This window comes from Lontra canadensis, unplaced genomic scaffold (assembly GCF_010015895.1).
Source record: "Lontra canadensis isolate GAN:19392208 unplaced genomic scaffold, GSC_riverotter_1.0 scaffold35, whole genome shotgun sequence".
Taxonomy (NCBI): domain Eukaryota; kingdom Metazoa; phylum Chordata; class Mammalia; order Carnivora; family Mustelidae; genus Lontra; species Lontra canadensis.
In genome coordinates, this window is record NW_022631029.1 from 16041786 (window position 1) to 16064712 (window position 22927).

A 22927-nucleotide genomic window follows, 5' to 3' on the forward strand; every position below is an offset into this window, starting at 1 on the left:
TAGGCAACATTTCCTAGCCTGGGTGAGTTTAAGAGGTTCTAGAGTGAAATGTAGCAGCTTAAATAAACTAAGGGAAACAGGTACTGAGTTTAAGCAAGCATTTTAATACACTATCTTTAAATTGAATCTCAGAATGAAATGTAAGAAACAGGGAAAAGAGTTTCCTATGATAAAAGTCTCAACCTCATGACTAACAGAACTGTCTCTGCAGAAGATGTCCCCCCCCCCAGCCCCATCTTCAGTATGAAAGACAAAGGGACATCCATTACTCATTGAATACAGACACACTTAACACAGCTAGTCACCATATTTTGGCATTCTTATTCCATGAAGTCTTTTCTCTCTCTCTCTCTCTCTTTTCTTTTTAAAATTTCCCCTCCCTTCCATTCTCCCAAGGAAGGCAGTACACTATAGTAATTAGGAGTAAAAACTCGAGTCCTTCTGCCAGGGTTCAAAACCTGCCTCTACTACTTAACAATTTTGTGACACTGGCACATTATCTGACTTCTCTGTGCCTAAGCTTCCCTATCTGTAAAATGGAGATGATAATAACACCCACTTTATAGAGTTTGTATAAGCATTAAATTAAGTTCATATATATAAAGTGTTTAGAACACGTACTGCTTCTATTAGCACCACCATCATTGTTATCATTTCTGCTGCCAACTTCCTTGACCAGGGACACTCAATTTGCCCCATGCTGTGTTGTCCTTTGTTCTCTTTTATCAAATTGTCTTGATAATGAACTCTTGGCAGTGTTTACTTTTCTGGTGTCCACAATTACACAGAGAACTCGGAGGACAGGAAAATTACTCTACCTCTTTGTGCCAAAGTATGCAACCTAGTAATAAAATATTATATTAAATCATTCCTTCCACCTCTGCCATATACCATACTGAACTCCCTGTTCCTTGAATGGATCAGATCTACTCATGATGCCTGTCTTTATACATACACACTCTTCCTTTTCCTAAAATGCTTTCCTTTCTTGTTGTCCATTTTCATTACCTGAAAAATTACTTCATTATTTGAGAAATTATTATTTATCCTTCAGGATATAGTTTGGAAAATTTGTTTCTTCATGTGAGTACACACCAAACACTGCTCTATGGATAGATACTGACTCATTAAGTCATTTTCACTGGTCTGTGGTGAAAACATCAGCCTTTATTCTGAAATTAACACTTTCCTAATATGTGAGTATTTAAATCTTTCCAATTAATTAAGTGATTAGAATAATTGTAGTTTTTCTTCTTTGTCTGTTCTAATGCTCTGATTTGGTGAATTTAAAAGTTGGCAACCTTACGTTAGTCAAGTTTTTCATAACTTGGTAGGTCTGCGAAATCCAAGTGCCTCTCCAAGTGGCTCTCTCAAATTAGAGTTAAGTGCTCCAAACTCTTCTCCCAGTGCTTGTTAAGCCCATTAAGGAAGCTTCCTCCAGGTATAACAATCAATATGTACATGTAAATTTCTCTGAGAGATTCCAAACACCTTGAAGCAGGGGCTGTGTCATCTCAGTGCCTGATTGTAGGAGGCAGATAAATGGTTAGCATCTACACAATGAATTATAGTTTGTCTTTTCATATATATATTTGTTTTATTGGATCTTCAAAACAACCTTATAATAACTAATGAGGAAATAATGTTCAGAGATGTTCAGAACTCACACAATGCACTAAGTTGGTATGTGGTCACAGCAACTGACTGTGGGACCATTAATTTGTGTCTTTAGTTGCTACAGTATCAATTTAACTTCTCCAAGATGTACTCAGTTTACAGACTTTATGCTTTTAGCGGGAATGTAATAGTATTTTACTTAACCAGGGAACAATTATCCTCATTTTACTGACATAGAAATTGAAGCATATAGAGATGGGGTGAGCAGTTGTGCAAGGTTAAGTCCTGGAAGCTAAATGAGGAATACAGGGTTATATTCCACAGCACCCAGAACCACACCATGCTTCCCCAAGTCTATTCAGAACATTTTAGGCAATCTGAGTTGCCACATTCATTAGCCTTTTTTCCAGGCCTTTTGGAAACCTAGAAGAAATCATGTCAATATTTGTTCTTGGAAGTTTTTAGATTACCCATTCACTATTAAAAAATTAATTATAAAACAAAATATATGTATATTGTTCAAAAATACAAACGGCACTACAATTATGAGAAAAAGGCATTATTCCCTAACTGCTACCCTCCTACCTCACACATGGCCTAGTCTCAAGCCTTTCAGCAATAGCTTCTAAATCTTCTGGTACTTACTTCTGTGTTTATAATTGTAGCCTTATATTGACATTTCTGCACTTGTGCTTTAGGTATTATCTCTGACTTGTATTTTGGAAAAAATATTGAACCACAAAAGACCTGATTAGCCCAAGCAATCCTGAAAAATAAAAGCAACGCAGGAGCCTCACAGTTCTGGACTTCAAACTATATTACTGTAGTCATCAAGACAGTATGGCACTGACACAAAAACAGACACATAGATTAATGGAACGAGTGCAGAAATGGGTCCACAACTATATGGTAATCTTAAACAAAGCAGGAAAGAATGTCTGATGGAAAAAAGACTGTCTCTTCAACAAATGGTGTTGGGAAAACTGGACAGCAGCATGCAGAAGAAAGAAATTGAACACTTTCTTACACCGCACACAAAAATAAATTCAAAATGGATGAAAGACCTAAATGTGAGACAGAAAAATCCCTTCAAAATCCTTGAGGAGAACACAAGCAGCAACCTCTGTCACCTTAGCCATAACAACTTCTTACTAGATATGTTGCCAGAGGCAAAGGAAACAAAAGCAAAAATGAACTACTGGGACTTCATCAAGATAATAATCTTCTGCAGAGTGAAGGAAATAAACAGTCTAAAAGGCATCCTATGGAATGGAAAAAGGTATCTGCAAATGACTATCTGATAAAGAGTTAGTATCCAAAGTCTGTAAAGAACTTAACAAACTCAACACCCCAAACCCAAATAATCCCATTAAGAAAGGGCAGAAGACATGAATAAACATTTTTCCAAAGAAGACATCCAGATGGCTAACAGACCAATGAAGCAATGCTCGATATCACTCATTATCAGGGAAATAGAAATCAAAACCATAATGAGATATCACCTCACACCTGTCAGAATAGATAAAATTAACAACACAGGAAACAACAGATGTTGGGGAGGATGAAGAGAAAGGGGAACCCTCTTACACTGCTGGTGGGAATACAAGCTGGTGCAGCCACTCTGGAAAACAGTATGGAGGTTCCTCAAAAAGTTAAAAATAGAACCACCCTACAATTCAGCAATTGCACATTGAGGTAGTTACCCAAAGGACACCAAAACACAGATTTGAAGGGGTTCATGCACCCCAATGTTTATAATAGCATTATTAACAATAACCAAACTATGACTATATTACTGTAGTCATGAAGAGCCATCAAAAAGAATGAAATCTTGCCATTTGCAGTGATGTGAAGGAGGCTAGAGTGTATCATGCTAAGTGAAATAAGTCAAAAAGTCAGTCAGAGAAAGAAAAATACCATATGATTTCACTCATATATGTAATTTAGGGAACAAAATAGATGAACATGTGGGAAGGGAAAAGAAAAAGAGAGAAGGAGAGAGGAGGAGACAAACCATAAGAGACTCCTAATGATAGAGAACAAACTGAGGGTTGATGGAAAGAAGTGGGAGAGGGATGGGCTAACGGGGTGATGGATATTAAGGAATACACTTGTTATGAAGAGCACTGGGTGTTATATGGAAGGGGTGAATCACTAAATTCTACTCATGAAACCAATATTATGCTATATGTTAACTAACTAGAATTTAAATAAATATTTGGAAAAGAAAAATAATTGGATGGGTACAGAATTCTACGTTGGAAATCATTGTTCCTTAGACTTTTGAAGGTATAGTTTTAAGGTCTTGTGCCATCTAATGTGTGAAGTCAGACATCATTATTCTCATTCCTACTCCTTTGTATGCAACTTTAATTTTTAAAAAATTCTGGAAGCTTAAATAATCTTTTCTCTTTTTCCCTCTTATTCTTAAATTATACAACAGCGGCTCTTATTTTCCTTTCTTTTTCTTTTTCATTTTTTGTTTTTGATGAGCTATGTCAATGTGAAAACACTTGGCCTTTAATTTTGGGAAATCTTCCTACATGTCAACCTTCCTGTTTTCTCTAGTCTCTCATCTTAGAATCTTATTACTCTGCTGGTGGTCCACTTGGACTAACTTCTAATATTCTTAACATTTTGATCCTATTTTCAGTCTTTTGGGCTTCTTTTTAATTTTTTTTTTTTAATTTTAAGTCCCGGGAACAAGAAAATACAATACAGAGTCTCAAAATAGTGTACAGTTTCTGAGTCGAAATGTCCAGTATTCATTCAAACTTATTAAACATATCAGGATATAAGGATAAGAGAAAAACAGAAAATAAAAACAGATATTGGAATTGAGACACAGATATTGGAATTGTGAGCCAAGGCTTTTGAAATAACTTTGATTAATATATTTGAAAAATTCAATAGTGAGATAGAGAATTTCAGCTGAAGAATGGAAATTGTAAGAAAGAATCTAATGGAAATTCTAGCATCAAAAAATATAATAACTGAAATTAAGAATGCTGAAATATGTGTTCATTCAGCTCCTTGATAAATATCCAAAGAAAGCCTACCTACACGCTCCAAGAGAAATGTAGACTGAGTCCAGCAGTACTATTCATAGCTGCCTAAAATAGACAAACTATGGTGAGTTCACACAATGGCATACTGTATAGTAATTAAATAAGCAATATAGATGACTCTCACAAACTCAAGGTTTTGTTAAAGAATGTATATATGAAAGAATATGTACTATATGATTTTATTTAAATAAACTTCAAAAATAGGTAAAATTAATTTGTGGTGTTAGAAGTCAGGAGAGTGTTCTCTCTGGGAAGAAGAGAGAGGGTCATGATTAGGAGGAGATTATAAGTAGGGTTTCTGAGATGTTTGTAAAGTTCTATTTCTTGATCTGGGTGCTGGTTACAGAAATGTGTTCACTTTGTGTTAATTCCTAAAGCTGCACACCTATGATCTGTAAATGTTTCTAAATTATATAAAAAGCTTTTAATATAGTAAACTTTAACAAAATGCTTATTGAAATACAGCAAGAACAAACTACTCCTATTTTATAGATGCAGTATATTTTCTTAACTGAGAAAAACATATATTTATTCCTTATTTCTTTCTTTCTTCCTGTTAGTTTCAGTGTCTATCTACCATGTATGCAATGTATCTGAGTTGAGAAGTTCTCTGGTCCAGTTTCTCCAGAGAATAAATATCCTGTTTTCTGCTTATTTGTAGTTGGAAGGGGGATTTGGGATTCTATAGCAACCCATATAGAATTTTAACTAATCTCCTTGTCTTTAGCCACACCCCCTTGCCTTTAGCAGTACCTAGGGCTGCCAATTCTGGAGTTCCTCTGAGGTTCTATATTATGACTCTCATTGACAAACCTCTCCGTAAACCCAATAGTTTCAGCTTTCTCTGCTCTTCTAAGTTAGTTATCACTCCTCAATCTTCCAAAATTTCTGACCACACTTTCCCTATTGTTTCCTACTCTCCCATCCTCTTCTTCCTGGTGGGTTTATTACCATTTTAATTCTTATAATTTTAGTGGGGCTTCAGGAAGGATCAGAGATAAAAACTTGTATTTAATAGGCCATATTTTGATTTACCTTTTCCCTTATATTTATTTAAAAATACTAATCAGGTTATGATTCACCTCCTCTGATCTGCTAATTCTAGAATGCACCTATATTTCTACAAGTTTTGAGGTTTCTTATTAGTTGGGTGATATATTTTTTTTTAATGGAAGCTTTCACTTTCTTGTATAGCCTTTAAATGGTACATAAGATGAGTGGCTGCACTTCCTGGCTTGTGATCTCTCTGGGGAGCTGTTAATGCACTGCTGTGTTTTATTATCAAATGAAATTTATAGGCACAGTGTCCTGTTTCACAGAGTGAACCACACAAGGACTTCTCAGACACTCATCCAGACAGAGCATAAGTCTGAAGTCTACTTTATACAAACTTCTAAGAAATCACCTTTGCCATCTTATGTGCTGCCCTGTTTCCTGGGCTTCTAGAAAAATTGATTTTGTTAAAAATAATCCCAGACAAAAATCAAAAGGAAGCATCAGTATTCTCTCAATACTTTCAGTTGTTTAAGACTATCTTAGCAGGAGAATTTGTGTCATCTTATAAATTCTAGATGGTTCAGTTATCTGCAGAGTATATTTATTAATCACACAATAAATAGTAAATGTGTATTTTCCTATCTTTCTAGGAATAACTCATTTTTCTAATATGATCACTAGAAAATTTATGCATGTAATGTCTCTCAAATGACTTCATGAAATATACAGAATAATGAGATAGTATATACCAGACAATGGCAGAGCTTTTTGAATGATGACTTTTTAAAAAAAAAAAGATTTTATTTACTCATGAGAGAGGGAGTGTGTGGGCAGAGGGAGGGGCAGAAAAAGAGGCAGAGAAAGAGGGAAGCAGGCTCCCCACTGAGCAAGGAGCCCAACTCAGGGCTCGATCCCAGGACCCCTGGATTATAACCTGAGCCAAAGGCAGATGCTCAACCCACTGAGTCACCCAGGCACTCTGAATGGTGATACCTTTTGAACACCCTTTTGAATTTGGTGACTTTGCTACACAATGAGTCCCATTTCCTTCGTCAGGAATCAGATAATGGCTTTGTTAGCTACCCTTGTATCATGTGATCTGGGTTCTACAAATCAGACACAAATAGAGTCTCTGCCTTTGTTCAGCAGAGAAAAATGAAGAAGTCTGCTTCTGGCAAGGCGGGTGAGGAAGAAGACATTCAGTTTTCCAGGGCAGCAGTAATAGAAACTCTGGAACCTGGAACCGAGCATTGTGCTATGACTTATGGAGTCTGTCCAGTTTCAGTAGCTATCAGGGGTCTTCCTAGGAGCAGTCTTGTGGTGGGGGCTGCGTTTGTTCTTGGCTGTAGCCTCAAAGCCTGACTTTCTGGGTATCCTTGAGATTCTATGAAGTGCCTAATTACCTTAAATAAATTCTCTTTTCTGTTTCAACTACCTAGAGAGGGTTACACTGCTTGCAAATAAAAACCCTGACTAATTCACATGGTAAGTGCTATCAAAAACAAAAAAGGAAGAAAAATCACAAAAATAAAAAAGATATCTTTGACATACAGCTACAGTAAAAATAAACGTGATTCAGACTAAAGAATGACATATGCTACAACATGACTGAAGCATAAGGACTTCTGCTCAGTGAAATAGGCCAACTACAGACAAACAAATACTATATGCTTTTACTTACTTAAGGTATCTAAAATAGATTCAAGGAATCAGAGTGGAATGGTTGTTGCCAATGGTTGAGGTGAAGGGAAATAGGGAGTTACTAATCAATGGGTTTTGATAAAAATTAACAAACTCTAGAGATCTGCTGCAAAGCATTGCACCTATTGTCACCAAAACATGTAGTATGCTTAAAAATTTATTAAGAGGACAGATCTCATATTAAAAAAGTGTTTTTTCCACAGTAAAATAAGATAAATTTAGAAAAACCACTACTCTGTACTCATACTATCCAGAGGTATGCTAATTTTTTTTTAAAGATTTTGTTTATTTATTTTACAGAAAGAGAGATCACAAGTAGGGAGAGAGGCAGGCAGAGAGAGAGAGAGGGGGAAGCAAGCTCCCCACTGAGAAGAGAGCCCAATGCGGGGCTTGATCCCAGGACCCCGGGATCATGACCTGAGCCACCCAGGTGCCCCCAAAGGTATGTCTAACTTTAAACACATTGGAGAATTTAAAAATCTTCATAGTAGCAACTTGAACATACCGTCTTTATCAGCAGTGTCTTGAGGCTTGCATTTTAAAGTGAAGATCTTCCGCAGCTTACAGTTAGCTGAGACAATAATTCCATCCAAGGACTGGAAAACTGCTCCCTTGAATATTTCACTGGTAAATGCTACCAAGTCTATGCATAGATTGCACCACTAAAATAAAGAAAAGAGGAGTAAGTCCTTTCTATAATCAAAGAGGTGAACAAATCATCTATATGTGGATGGTGCAGAGAATTGAGGCAATTGCCTGGATCAACCAGCCTCAAACCAATATCCTTCCTTAGGCAAACCTCTATTTTGGCTTCAGTTTTCTTAAAAATTGCCCAGATTCTCCCAAAGAAGTCATCATAATCTAAACTAGACATTGGTTAGGCTGTAGAGTTCTCATGATGAGGGAAGATTTTGACAACTTTGGGAAATAACTCTGGATCTGTAGGCAGTGTGCTAGTGGGAAGCTAACTACAGGTGCATTAGACCACTTAAATCTTGAAAATCAGGGATAAGTAGACAATTGTTCCTTCAAGGGGACTAATTTGATCATAATTAGCCTCTTATATTTGTTAAAAAAATCATGGATGAAATTAGAAGCTGGGTTGAAATTGTGGCCAGTGCTGTCTACTTATAACCAATTAACCTATTGTACAGAAATAGATTCTTCCAAAGAATTTGTAATTATGCCTGGTATTTGCCAGTTTTAAAGTACTCTTGTAGGGACTAATTTCTGCCCATTAAACAATTAGGCTCTTCAATACTTCATCAAATGAATTCTCTAAATGGTCTGAGTTAAAGAAAAGGAGAAAATAATCATTTAGTAAGAAATTAAGACATACTGAGGATTGCAGGACAACAACAGGGAAAAGATTTTTGAAATTAAAATAAAAGTAGTATTTAAGGTTGTCTGTGCTTCTTTTAAAATATTAAGCTCTTCCATTATTTGATTAGAAGAACAATTTACATAAGGTTCATTTTATTAATCTATCAAAACTGAAAGTAGTATTTATTGATAAAGGAAATGATGATGTAATTCTTAAAGTCAAATTCTGTTTAGAAATGTTGATTTTATTAGGAAAGAAAACCTGAGGTGGTTTCCACTATAGAAAAATAAAAGAGATTGTAGTAAGTTATTAATTAAACACATGAAGATTTTTTGTAGGTGTCCAAACAGTAAAATTATATTCTCAGGCCATGGGGATGCTCTGATCTTTTGGGTGAAAAGAAGTCTGGTATACTACAAGGGGGGAAGGAGGACTGAGTGTGATGCAGTGATGAGACTGGCTTGCCCTGAAGGATGGCGAGCTCTGGGGAGGCATGGGAGGTAATGTGGGATGGGCCAGTAAGGCCAGGTTCTGGACATTGGAAGATCAGGAGAACTTTGGACTCCAGAGGGTAAGGTGTCACTTTGATTCTTGAAGGAGAATGTGACAAGAGTAGAGTGCTGGGAAGTCTGAACCAACTCTAATGCAGGAATATTTGGGGGTGGGAGGAAGGCTGACATAGAGTAGAGACAGACTGAGGCACAGAAAGACCAGTCAGTCAGTCATTTAAGCATGAAGTGAGGAGGGTCTTGTAGAGGACTAGTATAGGAGGTGGGATATAAGGGATAAACCCGACAGGACTAGTATAGGAGGTGGGATATAAGGGATAAACCCGACAGGCATATCCTAGGGCGAATGAAACAGCAGGACTTGGTAAAATCCAGGTTACAGGGGATGGAGGTATTGGGGTTTCTAGCAATCCAATAGTAATTGTTAATATTGTTATTATATTAGCATCATTATCATTGTTCTGTGGTTCCTATTCCTAAAAGACTTGATTATGTCTCTACTGCAATTATTCAGCTGGTTTGCCCCCAAAGTAACTGTATTCATCCACTCTTCACCACAGGTGCTAAGCAGTTTCCTCAGGTGTTAAACACTTCGCATGACTCCGACGTATGGCAAACAATAAGAAAGTCCTTCCAGTCTGAGAAGGGAGGCTGGAGGCAGACATGTAGCACCTGTTTTATACTGCTAGTGCAGAGGGGACTCATGGTGGGAGGATGCGGAAGTTCAAGAAAGGCTTCCTTAAAAAAATGTTTTAAAATGCCATGATATTATATGCAAATATAGGCCCAAACATGCCAAATTTTACACAAATATTGCTGTCACTTCTCCACTCCTCTAATCATACTGTCAACTCTTTAACTTTTCTTCTGTCTATATTTTTAAAGGATACCTTTTATCAATTTTAGACATTATCTATTGTCTTCCTATTATGGTAGGTAAGACCTGTAGTTCACTTACATACCCTACTTCCTCTTCATCCTCCCTGGATAATTGTCTCCCATTTGCTCTTTTTACCTTTTCCTCAAAATCCATATTCTGTGTTTTCCTCACTGTGACTATGTGAATATTGTACACAACTGAGTTAAGTGATGCTCTAGGATTACCTATTGTTATACAACTTCTTTATATCTCTAGAGTTAATGATTGTTTTTAAAATGATCTGCGTTATAGTATTTGAATCCAAGTTTTCCTATATTTAGGAAAGGGTTAGAGGTGACATGAGTTTGGTTTTAAACAAGAAATAATATTTTCCAAATCCAGGGAGACATGGAAACATGCTGGGGCATTTCTTCTCAGGGCCCTGCCCTTTATTCCCTATGTAGATGAACCCTCCAGACAGACATAGGTATACCTCTATGCCTCATCACACACCAATCAGCTGGCTTGGGAATTGGTGTCCTCTTCCTTCAAAAACTCTTGAGTCCCAGGAAACCAGGTCCTTATCTACTAAACACCTTTCTTATTCATCATAGTCAAGCTGTTGTTATTCCCTCTGCCCAGACTCATGCATCATGGAAAGTGCTCAACAAATAATGATCCCCATGTGTGTATGTATGATGTATAAAGACATTCTTACACACACATGCCAATACACATACTTTCAATCTTTTATTTTCTTAGGTTTTAATTTTGACTCCAGTTAGTTAACATACAGTATTATTTTAGCTTCAGATGTACACTATAGTGATTCAACACTTCCATACATCACCCGGTGCTCATCAGGACGAGTGCACTGCTTGATCCCCATCACCTATTTAAGCCACCCACCCCCACCACCCTTCTGGTAACCATCCATTTGTTCTCTAAAGTTAGGAGTCTGTTTCTTGGTTTGCCTCTCTCTCTCTTTTTCCCTTTGCTTATTTTGTTTCTTAAATTCCACATATGAGTGAAGTCATATGGTATTTGTCTTTCTCTGACTGACTTAATTTTGGTCTCTAGCTTCATCCAGGTCATTGCAAATGGCAAGACTTCATTATTTTTTTATGGCTCAGTAATATTCATTTGTGTATTTACCCATTATTATTTCTCCATTCATCAGCTGATGGGCACTTGGGCTGTTTCCATAATTTGACTATTGTAGACAGTGCTGCTATAAACATTGGGGTGTATGTATCCCTTTGAATTATTTTGAAGTATTTTTATATTCTTTGGGTAAACACCTAGTAGTGCAATTGTAGGGTATTTAAAAAATTTTTTTTTGAGGAATCTCCATACTCTTTTCCAGAGTGGCTGCACCTGTTTGTATTCTCACCAACAGTGTAAGAGTGTTCCCTTTTCTCCACAACCTCACCAAAACCTGTTGTTTCTTGTGTTGTTGATTTTAGCCATTCTGACAGGTGTGAAGTGATATCTCATTGTAGTTTTGATTTGCACTTCCCTGATAAGTGATGTTAAACATTTTTTTTCATATGTCTGTTGGCCATCTGCATGTCTTCCTTGGAAAAATGTCTATTCATGTCTTCTGCCCATTCTTTAATTGGATTACTTGGGTTTTTGGGTGTTGAGTTGTATAATTTCTTTATATATTTTGGATACTAAGTCTTTATTCGTATGTCATTTCCAAATACCTTCTTCCATCTGTAGGCTGGCTTTTAGTTTTGTTGATTGTCTTCTTTGCTGAGCAGAAGTTTTTTATTTTGATGTAGTCCCACTAGTTTATTTTTGCTTTTATTTCCCTTACCTCAGGAGACATATCTAGAAAGAAGCTGCTATGGCCGATGTCAAAGAAGTTACTATCTGTGTTCTTTTCTAGGATTTTGATGGTTTCAGGTTTCACATTCAGCTCTTTAATCCATTTTTGAATTTATTTTTGTGTATGGTGTAAGAAAGTGATCCAGTTTCATTCTTTTGTATGTTGCTGTCCAGTTTTCCCAACACCTTTGTTGAAGAGACTTTTTCCCATTGAATATTCTTTCCTGCTTTGTCGAAGATTAATTGACCATATAATTTCTGGGTTTTCTAATCTGTTCTGTTGATCTATGTGTCTGTTTTTGTGCCAGAACCACACTATTTTGATTACTACAGCTTTGCAATATAACTTGAAGTCCAGACTTGTGATGGCTCCAGCTTTGGTTTTCTTTTTCAAGACTGCTTTGGCTATTGGGGTCTCTTGTAATTCCATACAAATTTTAATATTCTTTGTTCTAGTTCTGTGAAAAGTACTATTGGTATTTTGATAGGGACTGCATTATATGTGTAGATTATTTGTGGTAGTATAGACATTTTAACATTTTAACAATATTTGTTTTTCCAATCCACGAGCATAGAATGTCTTCCCATTTCTTTGTGTCATCTTTAATTTCTTTCATCAGTATTTTGTATTTTTCAGAGTACAGGTCTTTCACCTCTTCGCTTAGGTTTATTCCTAAGTATCTTATTGTTTTTTGTACAGTGAGATTGATTCCTTAATTTCTCTTTCTGATGCTCCAATATTGGTATATAGAACTGCAATAGATTTCTGTATGTTGACTTTGTATCCTGCCACATTACTGAATTCATTTACCTTTGCTGAATTAGTTTTTTGGTGGCATCTTTTGGATTTTCTCTATACAGAATCATGGGATCTGCAAATAGTGAAAGTTTTACTTTACTTTTTCCTTGCTGATCTGAATGCTCTTTATTTCTTTTTGTCTGATTCCTATGGCTAGGACTTCTAGTACTACATTGAATCAAACTGGTGAGAGTGGATTTCCCTACCTTATTCCTGACTGGAGAGAAAAAGCTCTCAGCTCTTCCCCATTTAGGATGATATTGGCTATGGGTTTTTAATATTTGGCCTTTATTATGTTGAGATATGTTCCCTCTAAACCTTTGTTGAAGGTTTTTATCTGAATGGATGTTGTACTTTGTCAAATGCTTTTTCTGCATCTATTGAAATGATTATATTTATAATTGTTAAATCTTCCTGTTGGATTGTCCCTTTTATTATTATATAGTGCCCTTCTTTGTTTCTTGTTAGAGTTTTTATTTTAAAGTCTTATCCTTTCTTTTATTAGTGTGATATATCATATTGATTGATTTGCAAATATTAAACTATACTTGTAACCCAGGAATAAATCCCACTTGATCATGGTGAATGACTCTTTTAAATATATTGTTGAATTCAGTTTGCTAGTATTTTATTGAGGATTTTCTGCATCTATGTTCATCACAGATAATGGCCTGAAGTTCTCTTTTCTTGTGGTGTCTTTATCTAGCTTTGGTATCAGAGTAATGCTGGCATCATACAATGAATTTGGAAGTTTTCCTTCATTTTTGATTTTTTGGAATGGTTTGAGAATAATGAGTATTAACTCTTCTTAAATGATTGGTAGAATTCACCTGTGAAGCCATCTGGTCCTGGACTTTTGTTTGTTGGGAGCCACTCTTCTGCTGGCTTTAGGTTTTGTTCATTGTTCTTTTTCTAGCTCCTTTAGGTGTAAGGTTAGGTGGTTTGAGATTTGAGATTCTTGAGATTTTTCCTGCTTCTTGAGATAGGCCTATGTTGCTATATACTTCCCTCTTAGGACCAATTTCCCTGCATCCCAAAGGTTTTGGACTCTTGTGTTTTCATTTTCATTTGTTTCCATGTACTCTTTTATTTCCTGGTTGACCTATTCATTGTTTAGTAGCATATTATTTGACCTCCATGTATTAGTGGGCTTTCCAGATTTCTTCTTGTGCTTCACTTCTAGTTTCATAGTGTTGTGGTTAGAAAAGATGCATGATCTGACTTCAGTCTTCTTGTATTTGTTGAGGCCTATGATGTGGCTTAATATGCGATCTATTCCAGAAAATATTTCATGTGCATTTGAAAAGAATGTGTATTTTGCCGTTTTCAGATGCAATGTTCTGAATAGATCGGTTAAGTCCATCTGGTCCAGTCTGTCATACAAAGCCATTGTTTCCTTGTTGATTTTCTGTTAGGTGATCTGCCCATTGATGTAAATGGGTTGTTAAAGTCCCCTACTATTATTGTATTCTCAATTAGTTCCTTTGTGTTTGTTATTTGTTATTAACTGTTTTATATATTTGGGGGCTCTCATGTTGGATACATAAATAGTTATAATTATTAGATCTTCTTATTAGACTGTCCTTTTTATTATGACATAGTGCCATTTTTTTGTCTTTTATTACAGTCTGTTAAAGTCTAGTTTGTCTGCTAGAAGTATTACTACTCCAGCTTTCTTTTGACATCCATTTGAATGATAAATGTTTCTCTATTCCCCCCTTCAATGTGCATGTGTCTTTAGGTCTAAAATAAGTCTCTGGTAGGAAGCATATTGATGGGTATTTTTTTTTTAATCCATTCTGTCACCCTACGTCTTTTGATTGGAGCATTTAGTCCATTTACATTCAAAGTAATTACTGATTGATATGTATTTATATTATTTTATTACTCGTTTTGTGGTTGTTTCTGGAGATTTTCTCTGATCCTTTCTTGACTTTCTCTCTTTCATGGTTTGCTAATTTTCTTTGGTGATGTATTTGGATTTCTATCTCTTTATTCTTTGTATGTTTATTAGTGGGTTTTGATATATGGTTACCACTAGGTTTGTAGATAACCTCTTCTACATATAGCAGTCTATATTAAGTTGATGGTCATTTAAATATGAACCCATTCCTCTCTCCTCTCCACTTTTTAAGCATATGTTATTATATTTTATATCCTTTTTTTGAGTTCCTTGGCTGATTTTTTACAGAAATAATTAGTTTTTACTGCTTTTTATTTCCTGCCTTTATACTGTCAACTTTTGTTCTCCCCAAAGAGTCTCTTTTAATATTTCTCACAGGGCTGGCTTAGTGGTCACAAACTCCTTAGTTTTTGTTTGTCTAGGAAACTATCTTTCTTTCTTATTGTGAATGATAGCCCTGCTGGATAGAGTATTCTTGGCTGTAGATTTTTCCCACTCAGCACTTTGGATACCTCATGACACTTCCTTCTGGCTTTCAAAGTTTCTGTAGAAAAATTTCCTGCTTGCCTTATGGGATTTTCCTGGTAAGTTAATGATTTCTCTTGTCTTGCTGCTTTTAAAATTCTTTTCTTTATCACTGTATTTTCCAAGTTTAATTACAATACGTCATGGTGTGGGTCTGCTTTTGTTGATTTTAATGGGAGTTCTCTGTACTTCCTGGATATGGACATCTGTTTCTTTCCCCAGATTAGGGAAGTTTTTGGATATTATTTCTTCAAATAAATTTTCTGCTCCTCTTTCTCTCTCTTCTTCTCCTGGGAATCCTATGATACAAATGTGATTACATTTGATGGAGTCACTGAGTTCCCTAAGTCTGTTCTAGTTTTGAGGAATTATTTTTTCTCTCTCTTGTTCAGCTTTATTACTTTCCATTACTCTGTCTTCTACATCACTAATTCATTCCTCTGCTTCTTCCATCCTGCTATGTGTTTTATTAAGTGTGTTTCTCATTTTGTTTACTGAGTCCTTTATCTCTGCTATGTTATTCCTCATCTCTGTGTTAAGGATCTTATTCATGTCTTCCATTCTTTTCTCAAGTCCAGTGACTATCCTTATGATCATGGTTTAAAATTCTCTATCAGGGGCGCCTGGGTGGCTCAGTGGGTTAGGCCTCTGCTTCCGGCTCAGGTCATGATCTCAGGGACTTGGGATCGAGTCCCGCATTGGGCTCTCTGTTCTGTGGGGAGCCTGCTTCCTCTTCTTTCTCTCTGCCTGCCTCTCTGCCTACTTGTGATCTCTCTCTGTCAAATAAATAAATAAAAAATAAAATAAAATAAAAAATAAAATTCTCTATCAGACATGTTATTTATGTTTTGTGTAGATCTCTGGCTTTGGCCCTGTCCTGTTCTTTAATTTGTGATACATTTCTGCCTCTTTTTTATGTTTGTTTCTATATATATTAATAAAGTCTGCTAAATTTCACCTCTTGAAAGTAGTGACTTTATGAAGAAGTAGTCCTGGGGTACCCTGCAGGGCAGTGTCCCCTGTTCACCAGAACCTGGCATTTCAGGAGAGCATCTTGTGTGTGTTGATTATACCTTTTGTTGTGTCTGAGTCACTTTTCCTTTCAGTGCAGTTGTCTGCACTCTCTGCTGTTGTGGGCTGTGCTTACTCTCTGTGGTGTTAGTGGGACCAAGGCAGGCCAGCTCTGAGCAGGTGTGCCTGCCACAAGACTTAGGAGAAGGGGTAGCACTATTAGCAAAATTTGCATTGGGCCACTCCAAAATGCTGTGGTGGTTGGGGGCTGCATGGGGCTGGGCATGGTGAGCAAACATGGCCCAGCACATGAGGGTGCTGGGGGCATGTGGTTGGTACTGTGCAGTGGCTAGGGCTGGTGGGGTGACTAGGCATGGTGCTCAGTGGCAGCTGTGCACCTGGTGGTGGGTGGGGTGCACTATAGTGTCTGGGGGTGCCTGGCAGGGTGCAGCACAGATGTGTGCAGCATACTCTGGTGGCCATGCACCCAGCGGTTGGTCAGGGCACATGTTTGGCTTTAACAGAATTTGTCCTGAGTTCAGGGCCAAAGCCAGCAGACTTGGATTGTGCTAGTCCTTAGGAAAACTTATGGGCACGGCACACTTGCCAGTGGGTCAGGCAGCAAGTGTCTGTGTAGCATCACCTCTCGAAGGTGGCTCTGTATTTATGCTGGGAGATAGGGGAGGAAAATGGCACCTGCCAGCTCCCTTGCTTTTGGAGAAGTCCCCCAGTATGCTCTGAAGTTGGGATGAAGAGATCTGTCTCCTGTTTGTCCTTATGGTTGTGCAAACTGCTATTTTTTGGTTGTCCCTCCATGCAGACTGCTGTCTCTTTAAGGGCAGCAACCCAGCTATCACTCATCCTCCCAGCTTACCTAGTGCTGGATCAGTTGACTTTTTTTTTTTTAAATTAATTTATTTATTTTTATTTCTTTTCAGCGTAACAGTATTCATTGTTTTTGTACCACACCCAGTGCTCCATGCAATACGTGCCCTCCCCAATACCCACCACCTGGTTCCCCCAACCTCCCACCCCCTTTCCCTTCAAAACCCTCAGGTTGTTTTTCAGGGACTTTTAAAGCTCTAGGTTCCAAGAACCCCTGGTTTTATAAACTCATGGAATTCAGTCCCTCTGTTTGTTTGTTTGTTTGTTTTTTAAGTAAATTCTACACCCAATGTGGGGCTCAAACTCAGAACCCCGAGATCAAGAGTTGTATGCTCTATACCAAATGAGCCAGCTAGGTGTCCTAGCCCCTCTGGTTTTTAAAGCCAAATGTTATGGGGATTAGTCTCCCCCTATGAGCTCCCTAGGTTGACGGCCCATTTCTCTGCCTTGCTTTCTCCACATATAGTTCCCTCTCTCCTGCAGGCAGCCTTCCTCTCTGCCTTTCTGACCTTCGTAAACTTTCAGCTGCAGCTTCATCTCTGTATTTAGTTGTGGAGTTTATTCTTCTATTCTTTAGACTGCATTCTTGTTTGTTGACTTGGATGTGGATGATATCTAGTTGAAAACCTGGGATGGGGGCTATCTGGGTGGCTCAGATGGTTGAGCATCTGCCTTCACTTCAGGTCATTATCTCTGGGTCCTGGGATCAAGCCCCCTGTCAGGATCACAGCTCAGTGGGGAGTCTGATTCTCCCTCTCCCTTTGCTCTTCTCCCTACTTGGGTGCACACACACACACTCTCTCCCTTTCTGTCTCAAATGAATAAATAGAATCCTTAGGGAAAAAAAACAAACCAAAAACGTGGGATGGGGTGAGCTCAGGGTCCTCCTGCTCTGCCATCTTCCCAAGCCCCCCCTCAAGCAAAATTCTCAATCTTTCATTTTATAATCGCTCAACTAGCCCCATAAATGTGTGGTAACTGATAACTTTGGTGAATTAACTTCTTACAAGTGCAGATGGGAGTATTTCCTGAGAAAGATGGGAATAACTTCCAAAAATCTCCCTTGGCTAGAGGAAATGAAATTATTTTTTTGTTTAGTTGGTATTTATAAAGGTTCCACTTTTCATAGGCTTCAACAAATAACTCATTATTCATATAAATGCTGTGTCATACTTTTCCGAAGTTTCAGAAAAGAGTATGAACTGTCTACTCTCAACATGTGGATTACTTGAATTAGTTGATTTTTATAAAATATTATTTTCATTACTCTTGGTGATCAACCATTCTTCAAATCCTTTTTTTGAGTTTTCTTGATCTCTGATCACTTTATTCCTACATGTAATTCTAGTCTAACAGGGAAGAACTCTTGATTTAAAATATTCCTAATTATGGGTTTGAGAATTATGTACCAGGAACATAGCAAACTGACAGAAAAAAGACAGTATTGCTTAGTTTGTTGCTTGGATTAATAAAGGAGTTTATCCCGTAACAGACTCTTAATCTCAGGAAACAAATTAAGGGTTGCTGGGAGGTGGTGGGGGAGGGATAGGATGGCTGGGTTATGGACATTGGGGAGGGTATGTGCTATGGTGAGTGCTGTGAATTGTGTAAGACTGATGATTCACAGACCTGTACCCCTGAAGCAAGTGATACACTATATGTCAAATAAATAAATAAATAAATAAAAAGAGAGAGAGTTCATACTATTTAGTTCCAGCATGAAATTTTGCATAAGGAACTGCCAGGCAAAGGGTAAAAGAATGATGCAAAGCATGAATTTCTAGTTTTTACTGACTAATATTTTGGCCATATGGCTTTAGTTTTAATTTTAATTATTTTTAAAGAGTTTTATAAATTTATTTGAGAGTAAGAGAGGGGAGGAGGAGAGAGAGAGAGCAAGTGAGAGAAAGCGCACTTGCGTGCATGTGCATGAGGAAGGGGAGGGGAGGGGCAGAGGGAGAAGCAGACTCCTCACTGAGCAGGAAGCCTGACATGGGGCTCTATCCCAGGACCCATAGATCATGACCTGAGCCCAAGGCAGCTGCTTAACTGACCGAACCACCCAGGGGCCCCCATATGGCTTTATTATACTGGTGAAAGGCCAGTAGACTGTGTGAACACACACACACACACACACACACACACACACCACTCAAATGCATGCAATAACAAGTTCTTGGTCGTCCAGCACTTTTTGATTTTCCTTGCCATTACTGCAGGAAAGATGTGAAGATAATTGGGATTCATTTTGCCAGTACAGAAAGAGCCTGAGTCATGGACAGTGCACAGTTCTAGCTAGTGCTGCCTTTCTAAGAGGAAATCACAAACAAGAAACCACAATTTCATAACCCAGCAATCGTAAAGCACATCTCTTCTCACAATTTTAGAACCTCATTCTGTTTCTGCCCTCCTAAAATGATAAGAATGGGGTTTTAAAATGTTTATTCTTGTGTCTTTTATAATAATTTTTCACATGTTAGCTTAAATATCTCAGGAGAAAATCTCTTAAAAATTGCTTACAATGACCTTATTCATCTCAATCACCATCATCTTGTTTATTAAATGGTGTAAGCAGAGAGTCGAAATAGTAATTTTATATCCGCACGGTCAGGAGAAGCAATTACCTATTACTACTGTATTAAAAAACAATTTCCTCAGGAAAAGCAAATCATGACAAGTCCCTACACGGAGGGACGGGAGTTTAGGAGAGGTTGGGGCTGTCAGGGCTGTAGCTCCTGGTTGAACCACAGAAAGGCAAGTTCCTTATATAGTATCTTTATGATACCTATTTAGCAAATGACCTCCACTTCCCATTCCTACCAGCATGAGCGAGCAGTCTCTTCCTGAAATAGCAGCCAATCTTTCTCTTGCTAATTCTCAAGTCACCTTTCACTGTGCCCTCTGAAATCCTTACACTGAGAAGTACTTCCTACTCTGTATTTTTCTAAGGGTCCTACATACCTTACTTTAATTGAAACCAGGCTTTTCTGAGATATTACTTCCCCTTCAACTCGAGTTAAAGCTCACTAAGAAAGTTTCATATGTGTTTCTACAGCCTCTAATTTTGAGGCCATGTGGTTAGGTGGCACTGGGAGCGGGCTCACACTTCTGACTGGGAACCCTATCTTCTTTGAAGCTGGAGGAATTGCTTCCACTCTTAGCTTTGCTGATCTTCAAATCACTTCCTGGTCACTCCTGCTTCTGCAGACACACCTTCGTCAGCCTATCTACACATTCCTGAAAACCTGGGACCAGATTCACCTTACCTTCTAACACTGTCCAATACCTTGTGTCCCTTAACCTTCTTTCCTTCAAAAGCCTCCTCCGCTTTACACAGTAATCCAATCACATGACTACATCCTGACATTTAACTTCCTTTCTTTGAAACACTTAACTTTTAAGATTTGGAATAAGAAATTATTTTCTATTATCTAATTATAATATTCTATTCTTTAGCCTGTCTGGAAATCCCTTCCAGTTAAACTCTATGGCAACTCCTTCTAAATACATTCCTCCTAGGAATGCAAGAGTGTGGGCTCTGCAGCCCATCTACCTGAGTTTGCATTCCAGCTCCAGCATCTACTAGTTGGGTAATTTCTCAGTTACTTAACCTCTCTGTGCTTCGCTTTCCTCATTTATAAAATGGTGGTAATAATACATGTCTCAGAGTTGTTAGGATTAAATGTTTAAAAACATGGAAGCACTTATAATAGTGCCTAACATATATGTGCTTAATATATGTTAACTACACCGTCTTTTTTGACTTTATACCACAAAATACACAGACTTTAAGGATACAATTTGATGATTTTGACCATTTCATTCACCAGCATACCATAGCTCATCAAGTTATACGGCATTTCAATCACCCCAGAAAGATCTTTTGTGCTGTTTCCCAATCTCAGACTTATCCCTCTCAAGGGCAACCACTAATTTCTTTCACCTTAGTTTGTCTGTTCTATTAATTTATATAAATGGGATCACAGTAAGTGGCTTCTTTCACTTGGCATTAATACTTGAGGTTCATCAATGTTGTTGCATGGATCATTCTTGTTTTGTTGAGTAGTACCCCACTCTGTGAATATACCACAATTTAACTGTTCAGTCTTCTGTTGTGAGGCATATAAGTTTATTTCAAGTTTTTGGCTTTTATAAATAAAGCTGTTGTGAAATTCCCAGCCGAGTTTTTTGAGTACATGTACTTACATTTTTGTGGATAGACACCAAGGAGCGGAGCTTTTGTATCAATGGGTAAACATTTAACTTTTATCATAAACTTCCAAAGGTGTTTCCAAAGTGGTTACACTGGAAATTCTCCATGTATGTTGGAAGTATATGATAACTGCTTTATATCTAACCAACATTTAGTATTTCCTGTCTCTTTTATTTTTGCTATTATAGTGGGTGAAGTAGTAGCAACTGTGTTTTTCATTTGAATTCCCCTGATAGTATGGAGCTCTTCACATGCTTGTTTGTTTGTATAATCTTTGTGAAGTACTTGTTCAATTGTTTTTGCCTTAAAAAAGTTCTTTTTTTTAATTTTACAGTTGGAGAATATATTCTGGATAGAAACATTTTGGTCACATATATATTAGGAATATTTTCTCTGTGGGTTGCTTATTCATTTTCTTAAAACTGTCTTGATTAACAGTTTTAATTTTTTTTTTAAGATTTTATTTATTTGAGAAAGAGAGAGAGAGAGCAAGTGAGCATGATTTGGGGGGAAGGGCAAAGGAAGAGGGAGAAGTCGACTCCCTGCTGAGCAACAACAGGGAGCCCAACACAGGGCTTGATCCCAAGACCTGGGAGCACGACCTGAGCCGAAGGCAGAGGCTTAACAGACTAAGCCACCCAGGCGCCCAGAACAGTTTTAAATTTGGGTGAAGCCCATTTTGTCAATTTATTCTTTATTAGGGTTAATGTTTTCTGGGTCTTAAGAAATCTCTTATAGTTGTTTATATTTTTAGCATTTATATTTGGATCTATGATTCATCTTAATTTTTGTGAATGGTGTGAAATATGGGTTGAGGTTCATTTTTTTCTCCCATATGGATACTCAGAGAAGTTCTGGGTCTGAAAAAAGATGTTCTTATCTCTATTGAATTGCTCTGGTGATCTGGTTGAAGATCAACTGACTATACATGCGTGTGTCTATTTGTAAACTTTTTACTGGTATCTTTGCCAAGAACACATTGCCCTGATTACTGTAGCTTTATAACATGTTGTGAAATCATGAGGTATAATTTTTACATTTTGAAAATTGTGTTGTATTCTGTCTTTTGAGTTCCCATATATATCTTAGAATTTGTTTATAAATTTTGCAAAAAATATTTTTAAAAAAAGCCTGTTGGGATTCTGAGTGGGATTGGACTGAATATACTGTATTTGGATCCAAAACCAACATGTCTCCATTTATTTAGGTCTTTTTCAATTTCTCTCAGCAATGTTTTATAGCCTTCAGTGTAAAGGTCTAGCATATGTTTGATTACATTTATTCCTGAGTATTATGTACTTTTGACACAACTTAAATACTTTTAAATTTAAAAATTAAAACTGTAATTGCTGAATCACCATACTGTATACCTGAAACTAATACAACACTATATGTTGACTATACTGGAATTAAAATAAAGAACTTAATACAAGTATTTAAATTAAAAAAATTTTTAAACTTCAATTGTTTATTGCTATAAACAATTTATATAGAAATATATAGAAATATAGTTGACTTTGGTTATTGATGTTATACTCTGTGACCCTACAAAACTCACTTAATCTAGAAGGTTTTGTTTGGTTTTAGCAGATTCCTTACAATTGTCTTGGATGATTATGTTGTCTGCAAAGAGAGAAAGTTTTCCTTCTTTTTTTCTAATCTGTATGTGTTTTATTTCTCTTTA

General features: G+C 37.1%; 1 protein-coding gene across 5 annotated transcripts in view; it reads right to left on the bottom strand.

Moving 5' to 3' along the window:
• Positions 1-22927, bottom strand: part of CFAP20DC (CFAP20 domain containing) — a 251483-nt gene that overhangs the window by 134263 nt on the left and 94293 nt on the right. For all 5 annotated transcript variants that reach the window (XM_032868454.1, XM_032868452.1, XM_032868453.1 and 2 more), the window contains one exon: positions 7888-8044. In XM_032868454.1, the coding sequence (XP_032724345.1) occupies positions 7888-8044 (157 nt within the window). The remainder of the gene's footprint in view (positions 1-7887; positions 8045-22927) is intronic.